Source organism: Trichechus manatus, unplaced genomic scaffold (assembly GCF_000243295.1).
Source record: "Trichechus manatus latirostris isolate Lorelei unplaced genomic scaffold, TriManLat1.0 scaffold00071, whole genome shotgun sequence".
NCBI classification, from domain to species: Eukaryota; Metazoa; Chordata; class Mammalia; order Sirenia; family Trichechidae; genus Trichechus; species Trichechus manatus.
The window spans coordinates 4,274,455-4,294,463 of NW_004444007.1; the positions used below are offsets into that span (position 1 = coordinate 4,274,455).

A 20,009-nucleotide genomic window follows, 5' to 3' on the forward strand; every position below is an offset into this window, starting at 1 on the left:
CTCCGTTCTCTGTCAGTATTCTCACTCCATTTGGTGCTCGGCTGAGTTCTTTATCTCTTCATTTGATGTTCTAGGTTTCAGGATTGTTGCATTCTTTGTTTGGCTTAGTTTTTTGGATCTTTGCTGTGGAGGGATGGCGTGGTGCTTCTGCCTAGAGCGCCATCTCGCCGAACTCTCTGTGACTTTTAAAAACACAAGCTGATTCTTTGCTACACTAGGCAGGGACTCTGGGTGAAATCACTCAGCATTCCCAGGGACATATATTTAAATCACATTACATTTATATGAGGACCTACGGATATTAAGCACTTTTACATGTATTAGCTTATGTAATCCTCCCAACATCCCTCTGATGTAGATACATCATATAAGCACTTTACCCGTATGGGGATCCAGATTGCCTCCATGATCTCAAAACCATTCTTTGCTGTCAGGATCACTGTGGAGATCCTGAGGGACAACGCCACATCTGTCACAGCCCTCAGTAATTTCAGGTGGTTCTGAATTGCCCTCATTATTTTTGCCTAGTTTCACTGGTTTCAAATTCCTATTTTTAACCACTGTCTCATCAAAAAATATTAATTTAGAATTATTTTATTTAAAAAAAGAAAAAGAAGGACACTAAAATTGTTTAAATCCCACTTAGCTCACATTCCTCTAGAGCAAGTTGCCCAGCTGTTTTTATTACCCAAGAACTTGCTTTACATATGCAGGTGATGACAAAACCTTTTAAAAGCAGAAAAACTCATACTTTTTCCTCCAAACCTTTTAGTAAAATAGATGCTCCAGGAAAATGCCTCCTGGTTTTGTGGTTTTGTGTACCTATTGCAGATAACTCATATCATTCAGGATATAAACACCCAAATTAAAAAACACAAACAACCAACAACAAAAAAAAACAGGATTACTTAGTACTGTCATTATTTACTGTCATTATTTAAAAGAATTAAGAACTTAGTTATTTCGAGTTTCACTTTAGACCTTTGATTTTTTTTCTTTTGAATTTTGAAGTTCTAAAATAATACTTTAACAAGTAGACATACTCCATGTGCCAGGACAGAAAAACTGAATATTGTTTTAAGATTAAATTAGTATATTTCTTTCTTCATAATAATAATACTTGTTTAATGTGGAAATTTATAATTAATAGGAAAGCATAAAAAGAAAATAAAAATCACTAGTAATTCCACCACTATTAACATGTTGGTGTACTTTTTCCTTTTTCTTCTTATATTTATAGCTTTAGCATATCAATTTTGAAAAAAAATTTAAACAATGCCATATTTACAGTTTTTTTGTACTGCTTTTAAACATATGCTGAATCATTTTCCATGTAATTAAATATTCTTTGACAACTTATTTTTAATAAAGGTTAAAATATTCTCATTCTCAGATTTCCCAAGGGTTTCCTATATCATTCCCAGATCATCAAGAGTTCTACATTTCCCTTCTTCCTCCCACAAACTTTAAGGGATCTAACCAGAACATGATCACTCTTGCAGGGAGTAGGCCAGAGGTGGACTGTAAGGGCTTAATACAGATCTCGGCTTTCGGAAGTCAGAGGGCCTGGAGACTTGAACTGCCAGAGAAGGGAGGTGGTGCTGAGGTGACTGGTCCACCCTACAGTAGCTGTGGTCCAGGAAGGACTGAATAGAAAACTGACTTAAAAGTATGGGGATCCAGCTCTTAATATCCTTATGAGTTATGATTCCTACTGGGAGATTCTCAGTCTTATTACTCTCACCCTAAATTCTTTTCAAGGTCTTGGACTTGATTTTTAGTTATAGTTTAAAGCCATTAAATTTATTCTGAATGTTTAACTTACTTTAAACTACCCATGACTTTAGGATATGCACCCCCCCCCCCGAGAGTAAAATGGGAGGCAGGCTAGCCTGAAATTATGCGTTCTCTCCCTTAATCTGCACCGTAATCATATAATGCTGGCACCATTGCCTTCATTTTTCAGAAGAGAAAACTGCAGCTCAGACTGGTCAGACGACTGGCCCAGGGGCAGAGATGGAATTTAAGTCAGGATCTGTCTGAATCTGGAGCTTATGCCAACGCTGATATCAGCGTGTCCACAAATGGTTTCTGGATCCACCTGTAGCCTATAAAAACGTGGGACCGAGAAGGATTGAGACTACAGACCTGAAAAAGGATTTTAATTTTTAAAAGAGGAACTGATTAACATACGCCTCATAGCTATACTTCTTGGGCTGTTCCTGCTCCCTGTCTTTGATGGACTACATCTGCGTCACATGTACGATGGGCCTGAGAGCTGCTGTCAGGGTGCTGTGAGTGCTACTACAAAGCTTCCTTCATTAGGTAAGTATTCTCACGAATTCTAGCTAGAGAGGTAAGTCCCTACTCTTTAATGCCTAGCATTTTGCCATCCTACACTTTTAACACTGCCTAATAAAATATGTTGGAGTCCTTGGGTAGTGCAAACAGTTAATGTACTCAGCTGCTAATTGAAACGTTAGAGGTTCGAGTCCACATAGAGAGGACCATGAATTAGAATTGACTCAATGGCAAACAAAAACACTTGTATTTCACACCTCATCAGATTTATCCTGGCTTGAGTCTCAGTGAGGTTTTAATATAGCTTGATGCATCTGGCAAATGTGGGATGACCTACTAGAAATCTGCCTACAGGGGCTAAGGAACCTACTGGTGGAAAACAAACTCATCCCACGGCAGGAAGGAGATAACGGTGTGAGCTGGACCCAGTAAGAAAGTCTGAGTCATCTGCAGGGGATGAATCTGAGCACTCGTGGTATCTGTCACTTGGTTAGTCTCCTGGCCTGCTTCATTCATGTCTCATGTGTGACTTATATAGAAATCAGCGAGATTGCAAATAAAAATCAGAAGATATGTTTACAACTTACAAAACACTCTTCACATTGGGACACTAGTCACTGCTATGGGACTCCTCTTAACGAATGTCTCCCGCAGAGGAAAAGGCATTCTCTCCTACTTTGTCACATACAATCTGCAGAACTGATTTAATACTTGGATGGTGCAGATGCGTCAGATGTGCCTGTGCTTCAGGTGACTGTGGATGCTTGGTGGAACTATACCAGGACTGGCTGGAGTGGCCCAGTTCATAAGCAAATGTGAGATATCTCCTGAGAATCCCAGACATAACGGAGTGAGACTTAAGAGAGGATGCAGGGCCTATGTGAGCAGGTTGAAGCGAGAGCCACTGAATGTGGAGCTATTATTGTTAACATAATTCTTCCTGTATCTGAGGGTTTATGAAATTGGGGGAAACCTGGTTTGATACAAATTTTGGTACCTGAAAGTACAGGACTAATATAAGAAAAGCCTAAAATATGGGAGTGGCTTTAGAACCTCAGTGGGAAGCTGTTAAAGCTGCAAGGATTTTGAAAAAAGTGTTAGTGAAAGCTTAAAGTGCCTTGAGAACGCTATAGGATTTTGGACTTTAAGGGGGCTGCTGATAAAAAACCAAAACACCAAACCGATTGCTGTTGAGTCGTTTCCAACTCATAGAAACCCTACAGGAGAGAGGAGAACTGCCCCACATGGTTTCCAAGAAGTAGCTGGTAGATTCGAACTGCTGACCTTTTGGTTAGCAGCCGTTATTTCCAACCAGGGTGTTGAAAGTGCTGCCTGCTTCTAGTAAAATGTGAGAGGAGAGAGATAAACTAAAGGAAGGGCTGTTAAACAAAAAGGAGCCAGAGTCTGCCAATTTTAAAGATTCCAAGTCTCTTCAGAGAAATGACAAATGATGCTAAAATTAAGAAATGGTTTTCAAGCAAAGATCAAATCCTAGGAAAGCATGATCTAAAGATGAAGCTGGGGGTAAAACGATTTGTTAAGATATCAGAAAGATCGAGTGGTACTCCAGAGTACTGTTCGGTTAGACAAAGGCCCTCTAAAGATACTGAGAGTGTGCCTCCCAGATCCTCGCAATCAAACAACAGTTCTTCTAGGAAGCTTAAGTGAGTTTTCCCTCAGCAGAAGCTCAACGGAAAGGAAAGCTTATCTTGGAGAGATTCATGGGTGTAGCTTTTATATAAACGTGCAGACCCTCAAAAGATTCATAGGAGATCTACCCATTTTTAAGAGAACTGTATCAGTAGAAACACCACTGGCTGAAAGAGACATAGTATAAGCAGAAAATTATTCAGCTATAAATACTTAGCACCTTTCATGAAAAAGAAAGGATGACTCAGGGGGTGGAGCTAAGGGCCAAGGAGACTAACTCCTGGGCAGGAGCAGGACTGAGTCCTAATTAAGGGACTTCTAATACTTTTCCAGGTGGATTTCAGAACTGCCATTGGCCAATGACTCCTGTGTGTCTCTGTAGTGCTCCCTTTTTGAACAGGAGTATCTATGGCAGTTAATCTCTGCCTGTCCCACCATTTAAATTGGGTATGTGTGGGTAAATAACTTTATCTTTAGTTCAATAGCTGCAGATCAAGAGAAACTGTACTTGAAGAACTGTATTTAAGAAACTATCCCTGAGGAGCCTCATCTGAATATGGACCTGATATAAATGATGAGATTCTGGATTTTGAGCTAATACCACAATGGGATAGGATTTTGGAGGGCCTAGGATGAGGTGGGAGTATTTTGTACATGGGAGAGATGTGAATCATTGGGGGCTAGAGGGCAGACTGTGGTAACCAGTCTCCAAGATGGCCCGAATGATCTCTCCTTCTGGTATTCACAACCTGCATAGTCTCCTTCCACAAGACCAACAAAATAAAGCAGAAGTAATGGTATGCCACTTCTGAGATGAGGTTATTAAAGACTGTGCCTTCCATTTTGCACTGTCTCTCTTGGATCACTTGCTCTGGGGGAATCTGTCACCTCATGAGCATCTCTATGAAGAGGCTCATGTGGTGAAGAGCCAAAGCCTACCAAAAAATACGTGAGTGAGCTTGGAAGTGGATCCACCAGCTCCAGTCAAGCATTATTGGCTGACAGCTTCTATAAAATTGTGGCAGGCCCTGATAGTTTGAAAGTATGGTAAGATCTCAGACACTTCACAGTTCTTGATAAGTGATAGATAGAGACAACGGCACACCTAGGATAACATTATAAAGTTGTATAAGTGCAGAAAAGTAAGCATGAGAGATAACCCATTTCATAAATCTGAACTTGATTTAAAGAAAATTATATTTATTGTTTATTCTGTAATAGGGAATTTATTAGATGTTACTTCTCTTAATATTCATATTAGACCTATGACATAGATGCTATTTTCCCAAATTTACAGATTAAATGAGTTAATATATGTGAAATAATATGTATGAAAAATCTGTACTTAATCGAACTTCCATTTTCAGAGTGAGAGAAGCATGCCGGGAAAATTAATTTCTACCTTAACCCAGAACTTATAAGAGGTTGTTGATCGTGCCGGAAACGAGCATCATGTCTTACATACGGACAGTATTTAATGGTAACTATCGAGCAAGCCCAAGCCTTCAGATTATTCCACTGTTGTTGACTGTGCTGTGTCCATGGCACAGACTGACACGTTGTGCCATAGTCTACACAAGGCTGGTTTTGGAGAGTTGTGACTACACAGCACCAGCATCATCTGGACACACTCATTCCTCCTCAGGTTTTCTTCTGTGACTTGCCCAGTGAGTCACTGCTACAGTACCAGTCCCACAAGTTCCTTGTTCCAGAGAGTTTGCTAACATATTTTCCAACGTTCCGAAAAGTCCAATTGCTAAAATAACCACATTTTCCTAAATACTTTGCCAGTTATTCCATTGGGTAAGTGATGCCTAGAAGAGCTAGCTACACTAAGGTGTCACCACTGCGTACGTTAAATCCCAGTGAGCCGTCTCTCCCGTATCCGCCTTTTACCAAATTAGTGTTACTCATGTTCACTTTTATATTCCAAGAAAAATAAAAGAAAATATCTCAATCATGGAAATTCTGTAGCTTGAAGTGTATTGAGTAATTTTTCCTCTTATTAATAAGTCAGTGGTTTTCAACCTGAGGGGGCACCATGATGGACCACATCAAAGTCTTCTGTGGGACTTTCCACACTACACATAGTTCGCCCCATCTACTCTCTTCCCAGATTCTGGCATACCCTTCAAGTTTTGAAATATCTCACAGGTAATTCTGAAATGCTTCCCCTTTCCAGCTCCCAAAACCAAACCAAAAAATCCCAAACCCATTGCTGTCAAACTGATTTCCACTCACGGAGACCCCATGTGCTGCAGAATAGAACTAAGCTCCATAGGGTTTTCTTGGCTGCAACATTTCAGAAGCAAATTACCAGGCCTTTCTTCTGCGGAACTGCTGTGTGGGTTCGAACTGACAACCTTAGGGTAGCAGTCCGGCACAAACAGTTTGCAATACCAAAGGACCTCCCCACAAACCAGTTGAGAACTAATGAGAGAAATCTTGATCCTGGATAGGTGATATTCAATTTCTTTTCAGAAAGAAGTTAAAAATTCTTCTTAGGTGCCCTGTATTCATTTTAGGTAGTTGTAACCAGGCAAAAGGGTGTATCTATTTAGCAGACATACCCACAGTTATTAAGAAAATGCGAAGTTATAAAAAATAACTTAAGCTACTGAATGCTTTGGTTTAGGCATATCGAATGCCCTTTCTACTAAAAATAAGTTCTACCTTTCTTGTTTCCTTCATATCAGAGGTTGGCACATTTTTTCAGTGAAGAGCTAGAGAGTAAATATTTTGGCTTTACAGGCCGTTCAGTCTCTGTTGCAACTACTCAACTCTACTGCTGTAGCACAGGAACAGCCATAGCCAGTACATAAACGAATGGGTGTGGTTGTGTTCAATAAAATTTTATCTACAAAAATAGGCAGTAGGCCAGATTTGGCCTGCTGCAGGCCATTGTTTGCTGACTCCTGCTTTATAGCATAAAGAAAGGCTAATGCCTTCTTATTTATGGGCAACTCCAGATGATTTACATGACTGTAGTTTACCCAAGCGTTCTGGGAAGCTTCCCTTACTTTCTGACTCTCTTCCTGCTGTGCTGTGAGCATTGTCTACTTTCCATCTTTCTCCTGATGATCTCTGGTCTGCTTCTAAAACACCAAGCCCTGGTGAGAGAAGTCACTTGATTCTGAATTGCACGACTCACATGGGTGCCATTTAAACCCTTCGCAGCTGTGGTTCATTCTCAATGACTTAAGATCTCTTCCCCAACTTAGAACTGGACTGTTACTTTAGTAAGGCCAGACTCTTTCATTTGAACTCTTCACAACGACAGAATACAATACAACAGGTGCTAAACAAGCTTACGTAGCTATCTTTCACAGGGGCAACTTGGATGTTAGAAGGTCCACAGCCCTTTAATGCATAACTCACCTGGACACACACAGTTGCATCTGATACCCTGCTGGATGAAGTCTGCAGCCAGGGACTTTGTGAGGCCAATCACGGCAGCCTTGGATGTGCTGTACACACATCTGTTCACAACTCCTGGGGGTAAGGACAAGGCTCAGCAATTGGAGGAATGAACAAGGTCTTTAGAAAGGGAACACCAGTTTAGTGTCTACAGGAGCCATTTTCATGTCTTCTCCACCCCCTTTTTAAGGGCCCATTTCTGAATCTGGGAAAATGATATCAATATTGGCATAACTCACTGGAGACTCATGTGTTGACGTGCTCATTGTTGTTAGGTGCTGCAGACTCACAGCGACCCCATGTGACAGAGCAAAACTGCCCCATAGGATTTTCTCGGCTGTAATGTTTATGGGAGCAGATTGCTAGGACTCTCTCCCACGGAACCCCTGGGTAGGTTCAAATTGCTAACCTTTGGGTTAGCAGCTGAACCTTAACTGTTGCGCCAATTGAGGTGCTGCCACTTATTTAAAGCAGTAGTCTTATTTTTCATCATAGGTTTGTATAACACTTAGGCAGACTCCCAAAGAAAACAAGGGTAAACAGAAACAAAATAAAAAGCAAAACAGCACGTGATCAAGGCTCTTGTTTTCATGCCTGCGATACGCACACTTGATGTGTGTACCCTCGCAAAGAGGAGGAAGCTTACCTCGGTGGTAGCTATCTCACTGTAAACTAGGCACAGACCCATCTGGGTGCAACTCTGACATGATCTCCATTTTGCACCGTCATCCTAGCCGTTCACCTTGACTTCTCATTCAGGGCCCAGTTCAGTTGTCTTCGTGAAGCATTCCCCAAACCCACAGGCAGGGTTACCTCCGTTGTACTTTCGACACACTTTATAAAAACTTGTATTGTAATACTCTCACACGTAGAAGATACTTGTTTATCTGTCTCTTGCCTTTTGGACTGTACGTTTTTTAGGGGGCCAGGGGCACATACTGGGTGCTCACTATATCTTTTTTGATTAATTAAATGGATAAATGCTTCCTTCACCCAGTTCAATTTTCATTTCCATATCCATTAGAAGGAATAGATGGGAAGGCAAAGAAAACACAATTTTTTATTTAATTTTATGAATAATATATGTATATGAATGATTCACATCTAAGGCAAAAGGTCTGATAATTAAGGAACTTAACACATTTTTTTTAAAAAGAAGTTTTGAAATTATGTATGGGTTTCATGATCTCTGCTATGCCTGTTCCCAAAACCCATGGTGCATGAAGGCATTTTGAGTATCAGCATTATGTTCCACCAAGGAAGACAGACCTACCTTTGATGCTGGAAGCCACAGAGGACATATTGATAATGTTGCCAGATTTCTGAGCAAGCATCTGCCAAAATAAATAAATATAAAAAAAAATTTCTTTCTGCAGGTTAAAAAAACTGCTGTTGCTGTTCGGTGCTGTCAAGTTGATTTAGACGCATAGCAATCCCATGTGATAGAGTAGAACTGCCTCGTAGTGTTTTCTAGGATGTTATCTTTACAGAAGCAGATCACCAGGTCTTTCTTCGGTGGAGCTACTGGGTGGGTTCAAACCACCAACCTTTTGGTTAGCAGCCAAGTGCATAACCATTGCACCACCAGATCAATGAAGGCTAAATTTAGGACTAGGGTTTTATCCTAAAGGCAATGCAGTGACTTTGAAGGGTTTATAGCAGAGGCGTGGCATGTTTAGATTTGAGGATTACAAAGGTCACTCTGATCCATGCTGAGAAGGAGACCAGTCCTGATGCAGTGATTTAGAGAAGGAGTGATAAAGGTATCAACCAGGACAGAGACAGCAGAAATGTCTGTGTAACAGAGGTGGAGACAGAGTTGAGGTAGGTTGAGCAGGACTTGGTAAATGGTTACATGAGATGGGGATGTGCCTAACCCATCTAGACAGTGTTTCCTAAGAACACCTCCTTCAGAATTCCCTCATAAGGATGTGAACTTCTTAAAAGCAGGGTCTTTGGCTGTTTTGTCCACTGTTGGATCTCCAGCACCTAGACAGGGTAGATGGTATGAATGTCTGATGAATAAGAATCTCTAGAATTGTAGTTTAAAATGCAGATACTGGGTCCTATCCCAGATGGATACATAATGAAAAAAGTTACTGTGGTTCAAGGATGTTTTAAAATGAGCTTTTACTTCATTAATTATAACATGTATGTCTGCTTGTCAAATAATATATTTTATGCAAAGGCATGTGCACACAATAATTGTACAAAGGAGAAGAGAATCTAAAATAACCCTAAGGCATTGGGTTAGATGGACTGAAAGGATACACAGAGGGGCTGAGGTGGCCAACCAAGTCAAGGAAGGCAGCAGGGGAGAAAATAATATTTAACTCAACTGTGTTTTTGTACATACAGGCAGTCCCCAGGTTATGAAAGAGATCCGTTCCTAAGTGTGTCTTTAAGTTGAATTTGTAGGTTAAGTTGGAACAATTACATACGGTTCTTATCTAGCATCAGTTAGTCAAATGCTTGTCTTAGTATATATTTTACCTTTCTATGCATATAAAACACTTAAGAAACACTTCCAAACTGCACACTGTTTTCATGAGCATCACAAAGTAGTCCATGTGTTTGTTATTATGAACCACTGTATTTAACTCAAATTTTCAATGTGATAGGTTTTATGGCAGTTTGTTCTTAAGTATGAGTTGTCTGTAAGTCAGATGTTCACAACCTGGGGACTGCTGATAATAAAGGCAATCATAATAAAATGGGATCCTAATAAAATAGATGAGGAAAATACAATGGTGTTTAAAATTAAAACTAAGCCTTAAAATTATTCTTTCTCATTCCATCTAACAAATGGCATAACCCATTTTTTATACATACAGAATACATCAAAGCCAATTTAATATTTAAAGATTGATCTTCAGTCTTCTAAAATGCAACAACTCCTTAGACAAGGCCTTAGAATATAGTCACCTAGGAGATGCTAGTAGTGCCTCTTAACACTTGTACTCTCCATTCAACCCGGGTCCATCTGCTGATTCTAGAGCCCACAGTCCTTGCTCCCCATCCATGCTGCCTTTCCAACATCAGCTCAGTACCTAATGTCACAGTGTAATGCTCTCACTGGCTCCCCATGCAACAGCCCTCTCTGGCAAGTATGATTAAGTGCGAGATCGATCCCCCAGAAACTCAGGGCTTAACCCCAACCCTAAGTGGGGTCTAGGAAGAGCTCTGTAGAGTCCCTCTAGATATATCTAGTTATTCCTACTTTGACACAGTTCTTCTGTCCCCATTGACTTGGTTCTCCAGTGATCCCATGCCTGGCCTCTATCTGGATTGACACTCTAGACTTGTTTATTCAACAAATGTTTGCTGAGCTCCTCTATGAGCTAGGGACCCTTCTAAGTCCTGGGAATACAGCAAAAAAAAAAAAAAAAAAGACAATCCCAAATCCTTTCCCTAATGGATCATCTCTTCTAGTGAGCCTTAGATTCTGCGTTGACCTCTTCTTACAGTATTTTCAACCTGTTCTATGCCTTTCGACTGGTCTTCCAGTCTTGGAATGGTTTTCTGTGTATCTATCCATGAACAAAAATTTCCTACAAGTGTTCCTATGTTTTGACCACCTGACCTTTCAGATCTGCCCAGACTCCAAATCCTGGCTTCCCCTGGAAAGTTCCAACCTGGCATCTGTGCATCATGGTTAACGAGTCAGAGGATACTAAACGGTCAGGGCTTAAAGGGATTGTGTAATCTATCACCCTCATTTTTAGATGAAGAAACAGACACTAAGAGAGCATAAGTGGCATCTCTGAGGGCACAAGGTGAATTAGGGCCAGAGATTGAGATCCGGAGTCAGGCTGGTCAGAGTCATGTCTAACAAGTGGTACTGACTCCTTGTGTTTGATTCCCCATCCCAGCCATTAACATCTCTTGGGATTTTTTTTATAAATGACCGTTACTGGCTCACATGGATTACTGTTAAGGTGTTTTAAAATCATAGGCAAACTCACTCGTTTGTAAATTAGTGTTTGATATTTTAAAAGTTAACACTTACTTACAAGTCTGCATGTCAGCTCCTCTGTACCCTACACCTGCTTCTTTAACTGATCACTGAGAAGCACTGCTAAAATGAAGTAGCTGGTTTTGCAAATGAGTCTCATACACATGGAATAATCGTACCACTCCCGTGACCAAAGCTTTCCCCTTTCCCCACAGCCTCTGCTCCTCCCACATAGCACAAGCTAAGGATCTGCCTTCAAAGAACACATCCAAGTTCCAGATAACATAGATTCACAGGAACTCAAATAGGCAAACAGGCAATTTATATTCTTAAAATCTTGCTTGCTTGACACTTAGTGGGCCCACATAAAGATCCCTTCTAGGCACTAAACTAATAGATTAAAAAAGGAAAAAAAAAAAATCCTCATAGCTAACTAAGCCAAATTAATAGATTTAAAAAGAAAAAAAATCCTCATAGCTGACTAAGGTAATTTCTCTAGTTTTCCTGCTAATGTCCATCTGAACCCTTACAAACCTTAGTTTGAAAGTTCAGAGGGAAGTATAAGTCTGGCTGTACCATTAACAAAGCTATCCTCCTGCCCTGGGCTGGACCCTCAGTCTTCTAAACCAGCCGAGACAGAGGCGGAAAATGGCTCTTCTGCATTTCACCAGGGCTCTAGTTTACAACTTCAGCGGTACTAAGTCAACCCCTTTCACTGTGTGAGCCCGTGGTGTCTGCCCCCACTGGCTCATAAACTCGCTTGAAGTCAGGGCTGTGTGTTTCTCATATTTATATCTCCCAGAGCACCAAAACCCCAAAAAAATCCAAACCTACTGCTGTCGAGTTGATTCTGACTCACAGTGACCCTATAGGACAGAGTAGAACTGCCCCATAGGTTTTCCAAGGATGTAAATCTTTACAGAAGCAGACTGCCACATCTTTCTCCTGCAAAGTAGCTGGTGGGTTCAACTGTTAACCTTTTGGTTAGCAGCTGAGTGCTTTAATGCCCTGTGCCACCAGGGCTCCTTTTCCCAGAGCACCTAGTATACTGATTTACACCCAAAGGTGCTTAATGTTTGTCTGTAAAATAAAATTAAAAGCACTGATGAGTTGTTGTGTGAAGATTGGAAAATTTAAGGGGTACTGTGGTAGAATCCTCACCTTTCATGCGGGAGACCCAGGTTCGATTCCCAGCCAATGCACTTCATGCACACTCACCACCTGTCTGTCGGTGGAGGCTTGTGTGTTACTATGATGCTGAACAGGTTTCAGTGGAGCTTCCAGAATAAGACCAAGCAGGAAGAAAGGCCTGGCCATCTACGTCTGAAAATCAGTCAATGAAAACCCTGTGGATCACATGGTCTAATCCACTACCATTCAAGGAGATGGCACAGGACTGGCAGTATTTCGCTGTGTTGTACGTGGGGTTGCCATGAGTTGAGGACCAACTTGAAAGTAGCTAACACAACAACAATAAAAACAACAAGCTCAGGAGGAATGCCTTCTCTCGCATACACTGCCCCTCGCCTTTCCAGTACCTCTGTGGCTCAGCTAAACACAGGAGCGAGAGAGAATATTCAGGGTAGACAGCTGCAATGGAGTATACACATCTTGGTGTTTGCCTAGATACGGACATTGAAGAAAGTACTAAACTTCCAGGGTTCCAATCCTGGCTCTCACCACCTGCTAGTTATATCACCTGGGAAGACAACTAAGCTTTCAGTTTCATCTTCTGTAAAGTGGAGGGGATAACAGAGCACCAACCTTAGAGAACTGTGCCAGTCCCTATGCCTGGAAGTCTCTCCCCAGATACCTGAATGGTTAGTTTCCTCACTTCATTCAGATCTCTGTGAAGAGCTCACCTGACCAGAAAAGCTCTCCTGAACCTCACTAATATCCTAGCTTATTTTCCTTCATAGTATTCATAACCTCCCCACATATTATATATTTATTTGATTACTTATTATGCTGTCTCACCCCTCAGTAATGTAATCTCCCTTATAGAAGGGACTTCGTTTACTTCACTGATGTCTTCTGTGCCTAAAACACAGTCTGGCACATAGGAACTATGCAATAAATATTCCTCAAATGGATGAATGTTGTTGTTGTGGGCTGTCCAGTTGATTCTGAGTCATAGCGACCCCAGAGGACAGAGTAGAACTGCCCCATAGGGCTTTCTAGGCTGCAATCTTTATGGGAGCAGGTTATCAGGTCTTTTCTCCTGCGGAACAGCTGGGTAGGTTTGAATCACCAACCCTTCAGTTAGCAGCTGAGCGCTTAATCATAAATGAGTTAATTTATATAAAATGCCATGACATAAATGTTCCATCTATGTTAGTCAATATGTCAGCTATTACCACTCTACAGCACATGTGGGGACGCTTTCTGGGTGCTCAGTATGGAGATCTAAGGTAGTGCTTCTCCTAGTGGTGAAGGTCATCTTACTTTAGGAAGGAATGCTTTGATCATCAGGTACATGCTGCGGACATTAAGATTCATGGTGAAGTCCCAATCTTTCTCGTCACAGTCCAGGATGGTTCCATGATGGACAAAACTGGAAAGGATTCAACAGTGGGGGAAAAAATGATCACTTAACAAATTTCTGTTACATGTCCTTATCATATTTATTGTCTTTTATTGATTTAGACAATTGTTCCTTTCTCTTACCAAGACTTTTAACAATTCAAGCACAGTACTACTTAGGATATTAGGTCTGTAGTTATCCCAACAACTTAAGCTAGAAAAATGTTGTTATCTGAAAACATCTTTCTTTTACAAAAGGAAGGTAAGAATTTGGGGTAACCAAATTCTATACAAAGGGCAGTAGAAACATCAATGCCATTGAAAACAAATAAGAAATCAATGAGAAGGTGGCACCTGCTCTATGTGACTCCCATTTCAAGAGCAGCAGTGCCCCTAGGTGGCACAGATTTGACATTCTAAAGCGAAATCTAAATAGCAAGGAAAACAAGTGTCTCAACAACTCAGGGTAGCACAGTAATGTTGCTACTGTATACGCAGTTCTAACAGCTTCAGTGAACAAATCAGAACTAAACAAAACCCTCTTTTTCAGGTCATACTTCCTCAAGAAAAGGTTCTAAACACTTGAGTCCTTATTGATGTCCTCTGGACCAAAGTTATATAATTAATGAAACACTATTTCCAGCAGCGTTTTACAAGAAGCAAAGTACTCAGTTTAATGAAATGCAGATGTTCCCAATTTTTGGCACAGCAATACTAGCAGGTCCTTTATCTTTCCCAAGCTCAGTGTTTTTTACTGGGGTAGTAAATCCCAGCAAAAGAAGTTTCCATACTGCACCTTCCATATTGCACCTTTATATACAGAAAAAAGAATGACTTAATTGAACTTGCTGACTCCCACGTGAATGATCAGAGATGGAACCGGAGCAGTTACAGGTAGACACAGGCCAACTGCTAGTATTTACTGTCCCTCTCAGGTGTGACAGTAGCAATGAGCAGAACTGAGACTTACAAAGAACTAATTATGTACTCTCTCATGTGCCACTTTTCTTATGTAGTGTGACCTCTCTACTGCTGCACTGATTAAAAACAAATCTAGAGACTTCGAATACATTTTTGTGCTTCTTCCTAACCATGTTAAAGAAAAAAAAAATCAGTCTATCCATAGTTTATCATGTGTTACAATGTATGGAAATTAAAGCAATAATTTGTGATGATCTATTTTATAAATAATCTGCTCATCCCTCATATAAGGAGTCCCTGCCTGGTGCAAATGGTTAACACGCTTGACTGCTAACTGAAAGATTGGTGGTCTGAGTCCACCCAAAGCTTAGGAAAACCTATGGGGCAGTTCCACTCTGGCCTATAGGGTCGCTACGAGTCGGAATTGACTGGACAGCACACAACAACAGGGGTCCATCAGCGAAGGTCTGTTTGCAGTGATCACGTTACCCGCCTTAAGAAGATCAACGGCTTTGTACTACTACTAGCTGTCTTGAATAGACCTTTAGGCACTAAGCCTGTGCCAATTTCTATGGCCATCTCACTTGCTCAATCTTACGTGTAATAAAAATGCTGTCGGAAATCTAGTCATATTTCCAAGGAATTTATTACGGTTCACAATGAATAACTTTGCCACAATCTCAAAATACTTTTAATAAAAGTCATAAAAAACTTTCTATAAGAAAGTGAAATTAAAATGTTATGAATTACCCAGCAACGTTAAAGAGAACATCAAGTCTTTCAACTTCATTGGCGAACTCATCAATTTGTTTCTTCTTTGTGACATCAAGAACACGAGTTTGAATACCTGAAAAATAGAATAAAAGACATGATCTACCCAGACCCAGAAGGTCCAGCATTGAAGATTTTGGCTATTTTGAAGTGTGAAGATTGCAATATCTGTCCAGTTCATCTTCATAGGATTGTTGATCCTTACTAGGGTGATATGCATCCACCTTGGAGTCTCTGGGTGGTGCAAACATTTAAATGTTCAGCTACTAACCAAAAGGTTGGAGGTTCGAGTCTACCCAGAGGCACCTAGAAGAAAGACCTGGTGATCTACTTCCTGTTGAACACCCTATAGAGTACAGTTCTACTCTGAAATACATGGGGTCACCATGAGTTAGAATTGACTTGATGGTTAACTATTTTTTTTTTTTTAATGCAGCCATCTTAAGAATCTTTAAGAATGAAAGTGAACAGAATAAAAATCTTAAAATCCTCCCAAACTTGACCTTCAGTACCTCTCTCTCTCTTTTTTATTCTCTCTTTCCTCTGAAGTGAATCATCAGGGTCTTGTCGAGTAACGACTTTACAGTGAAGAACGGATAATCAATATTACATGCTTCTCTGTAACCCGCAGTAAAAACTGAAATTGGGCTCCTTTTAGCCCATTTTTCCTCCCAAGACTGAGTCACAGGTACAGTCATGCTGAATTACATCTCTGTGAGGGGCGGCAGAGAGGTGAGGACGTGAAGGGGTGGAGGTGGGGGGGTGACGGGACAAGAGATCGTTTCTAACTGTGAGCTTTACCTTTATGCCATTTTCATTATTAGAAATGACTCTGTTGGCCAGGGGTATCATCACTTATTTCTGGACTAAATGCAAAGAGAAGAAATGAGGGGACCAGAAGAAGAGATGAAACACTTGAAGGTGGACATGAGGGATCTGGTGCAGGGTCTGAGAGATACATCCGGTGTGAGTTACTAAAGAAAATCCAATATTCTGTAATGAAAGCAGCAATTGTTATTTTTATATTAAAAAATTATGGTTTATGTTATTTCCTCTTTGGATGTAAGAAAGAAGATTAATAAACAAAGAAGGGAAAGCTGAAAGTGAGTTTCTGAAAGGCTCCTTTTCCTTTGTACTATTCCAGTAGAATAGCTTTACTGTGCCTTGTTGGAATTACAATTCAGCATAGTCTAATTCAATGAATGAATTCAATGACCTAATTTGTGTTTGATCATATAACCTATTCTATTTTGCTGGAACAGCTCACTTTCACATGAGTTCTCTATTCTGATTTCTTTTCAGGCAACTCTCATTGAAGCCCCTTGATAGTGGCATGTGCAGGGCTGTGTTGTGAGGGTGATGAATGAGGGCTCTGTGGACAGGCCTCTAAGAGCTGTTGTTTGAAGGGTTAACTAGAGTCTTACCCTTCTCTATTGTCAGTTTAAGACTTTCCACTAACTATTTTCCTAAGGACAAGTTCCAGGTTGTTCACAACCACAGAAAATACAACCAGAAGCCTTTGGAAGCCGTCCTGGACACTGCCTGCTCTCTCATCTACCAAATCCCATCCACTCATTTTTGTCACAGAGATTTACTCAGGACCCGCTATGTGTAAGGCAAGGGGCCCTGTGGTGCAGTGGTTAAGCCTTTGACTGCTTACCAAAAGGTCAGCAGTTCAAATCCACGAGTTGCTCCTTAGAAACCCTATGGGGCAGTTCTACTCTGTCCTATAGGGTCACTAGGAGTTGGAATCAACTCGATGGCAATGGGTTTGGGTTTTTTTGGATGTGTAAGGCAAGGACCTCCGGTGGCACAGCGGTTAAGTGCTCGGCTACTAACCAAAAGGTCAGTGGTTCAAACCCACTAGCTGCTCTGTGGGAGAAAGATGTGGCAGTCTACAGTCTGCTTCTGTAAAGATTATAGCTTTGGAAACCCTATAGCACAGTTCTACTCTGTCCTGTAGGGTCACTATGAGTCTAAATTGATTCCACAGCAACAAGTTTGATTTTAGTTTATGTGCAAGCAATCACTCTCCTAGGGCTGACATTCTCGTGGGTGGAATCCTTTATTAAGTCCTGCTGATTTCCGTGACTGTCTTCTTGAACCCGTCCACTTTTCTTTCATGTCTACTATCTTATTTCAAACAAGGGATATCATTGCTGATGTCAGACGGATCCTGGCTGAAAGCAGAGAATACCAGAAAGATGTTTACCTGTGTTTTACTGACTGTGCTAAGGTATTCGACTGTGTGGATCATAACAAATTATGGGTAACATTGCAAAGAATGGGAACTCCGGAACACTTAATTGTGCTCATGAGGAACCTGTACATAAACCAAGAGGCAGTCGTCCAAACAGAGCAAGGGGATACTGCATGGTTTAAAGTCAGGAAAGGTGTGCGTCAGGGTTGTATCCTTTCACCATACTAAATTCAATCTGTATGCTGAGCAAATAATCTGAGAAGCTGGACTATATGAATAAGAAAGCAGTATCAGGATTGGAAGAAGACTCATTAACAACCTGCAATACGCAGATGACACAACCTTGCTTGCTGAAGTGACGAGGACTTGAAGCACTTACTGAAGAAGATCAAAGACCACGGCCTTCAATATGGATTACACCTCAACATAAAGAAAACAAAAATCCTTACTACTGGACCAATAAGCAACATCATGATAAATGGAGAAAAGATTGAGGTTGTAAAGGATTTCATTTTACTTGGATGCACAATCAACGCCCATGGCAGCAGCAGTCAAGAAATCAAATGACCCATTGCACTGGGCAAATCTGCCACAAAGGACTTCTTTAAAGTGTTAAAAAGCAAAGACATCACTTTAAGGACTAAGGTACACCTAACTCAAGCCATGGTATTTTCAATAGCCTCATATGCACGCAAAAGCTGGGAGGATGAATACAGAAGACCGAAGAATTGACGCCTTTGAATTGTGGTGTTGGCGAAGAATATTGAATATACCATGGACTGCCAAAAGAACAAGCAAATCTGTCTTGGAAGAAGTACAGCCAGAATGCTCATTAGAAGCGAGGATGGTGCAACTTCATCTCATATACTTTGGACATGTTATCAGGAGGGACCAGTCCCTGGAGAAGGACATCATGCTCGGTAGAGTAGAGGGTCAGCGAAAAAGATGAAGACCCTCAAAGAGATGGACTGACATAGTGGCTGCAACAATGGGCTCAAGCATAACAATGATTGTGAGGACGGTGCAGGACCAGGCAGTGTTTCGTTCTGTTGTAGTTCTGTTGTACCTAGGGTCACTATGAGTCAGAACCGATTTGACGGCACCTAACAACAACAATCTTATTTCAAACCTGACTACTGCTAACGGAACCAAACCAAGCCAAACCCATTGCCGTTGAGTCGATTCCAAGGAGTGACCGGCGGATTCAAACTGCTGACCTTTTGGTTAGCAGCCGAACTCTTAACCACTGTGCCATCACTGTTCCAGATTAGTTGGTCTTAGGGTCTGGCCCCTCCAATCCACCATTCACAGCTACAGTGGTGATTTTTTCAAATTCAAATCCGATGATTCTCAACCTCCTGCCACCACAGCAACTTGTATCTCTTCTTCACATACATAAATACAGTTGTGGTTTTGTTTGTTTTTGTCCCTACTGTCTCTCTAACATAAAGTCTGATACATAGTAGACAACCAGTAAATATTTATTGAATAAACTGAATAAAAACCCAACAAAATTCTGTATTATCAAGAGTTCCTACCTCAGTCTAGAGCCATGTTAAATAGAGCAGATTTGAACACACCTAAATAATTTGGATAATCTCTTAGGGTTTCTGATCATGAGATTTGATCTTTAGGGCTGGATTTTCTCCAGTATGGTAGCACTAGCCACATGGGGCCAGTTAGCACTTGAAATGTGGCTAGTCTCAACTGAGATGTGCTGTATGTGTAAAATACATATGGATTTCAAAGATTCGGTATGAAAAAGAATGTAAAATATTTCACTAAAAATTTTTTATATTGATTACATGTTGAGATGATAATTCTTAGATGTGTTGGGTTAAGTAAAATACATTATTAGAATTAATTTCACCTGCTTCTTTTTACTTTTTTTTTTTTTTAATAATGTGGCTATTTAAGAAAACTTAAAATTACATGTGGGTTTGTATCACATTTCTATTGGGCAGCACTGCCCTACAGGGGGAGGAGAGAAGACAGAAGTGAAAAGTTATCATCAAAAGTTAATGTAATGCTTCTTCTACCCTGAGATCAGAAGTACTAGATGGTGTCTGGTTACCACTACTGACCATTCTAATCAGGGCCACAACAGATGGACCCTGATAAAATGGGAAAAAATTTGGAACAAATCCTTAAACTCCTAAAAACAAAAACAAAAAACAGACCTACTGGGCTGGTTGAGACTGGAGGACTCCCAGGACTATTGCCCTGAGCTACTCTTCAAACCTTGAGTGGAAACTAACCCCTGAGGCCATC

General features: G+C 40.8%; 1 protein-coding gene across 3 annotated transcripts in view; it reads right to left on the minus strand.

The window, feature by feature from the left end:
- BDH2 (3-hydroxybutyrate dehydrogenase 2) overlaps positions 1–20,009 on the minus strand; it is a 38,417-nt gene that overhangs the window by 11,766 nt on the left and 6,642 nt on the right. For 2 of the 3 annotated variants that reach the window (XM_023734741.1, XM_023734743.1), the window contains 4 exons: positions 15,518–15,614; positions 13,769–13,877; positions 8,642–8,702; positions 7,330–7,443 (listed from right to left, as the gene is read on the minus strand). In XM_023734741.1, coding sequence (XP_023590509.1) covers positions 7,330–7,443; positions 8,642–8,702; positions 13,769–13,877; positions 15,518–15,614 — 381 coding nt within the window. The remainder of the gene's footprint in view (positions 1–7,329; positions 7,444–8,641; positions 8,703–13,768; positions 13,878–15,517; positions 15,615–20,009) is intronic. The other variant, XM_023734742.1, reaches the window with a different exon arrangement.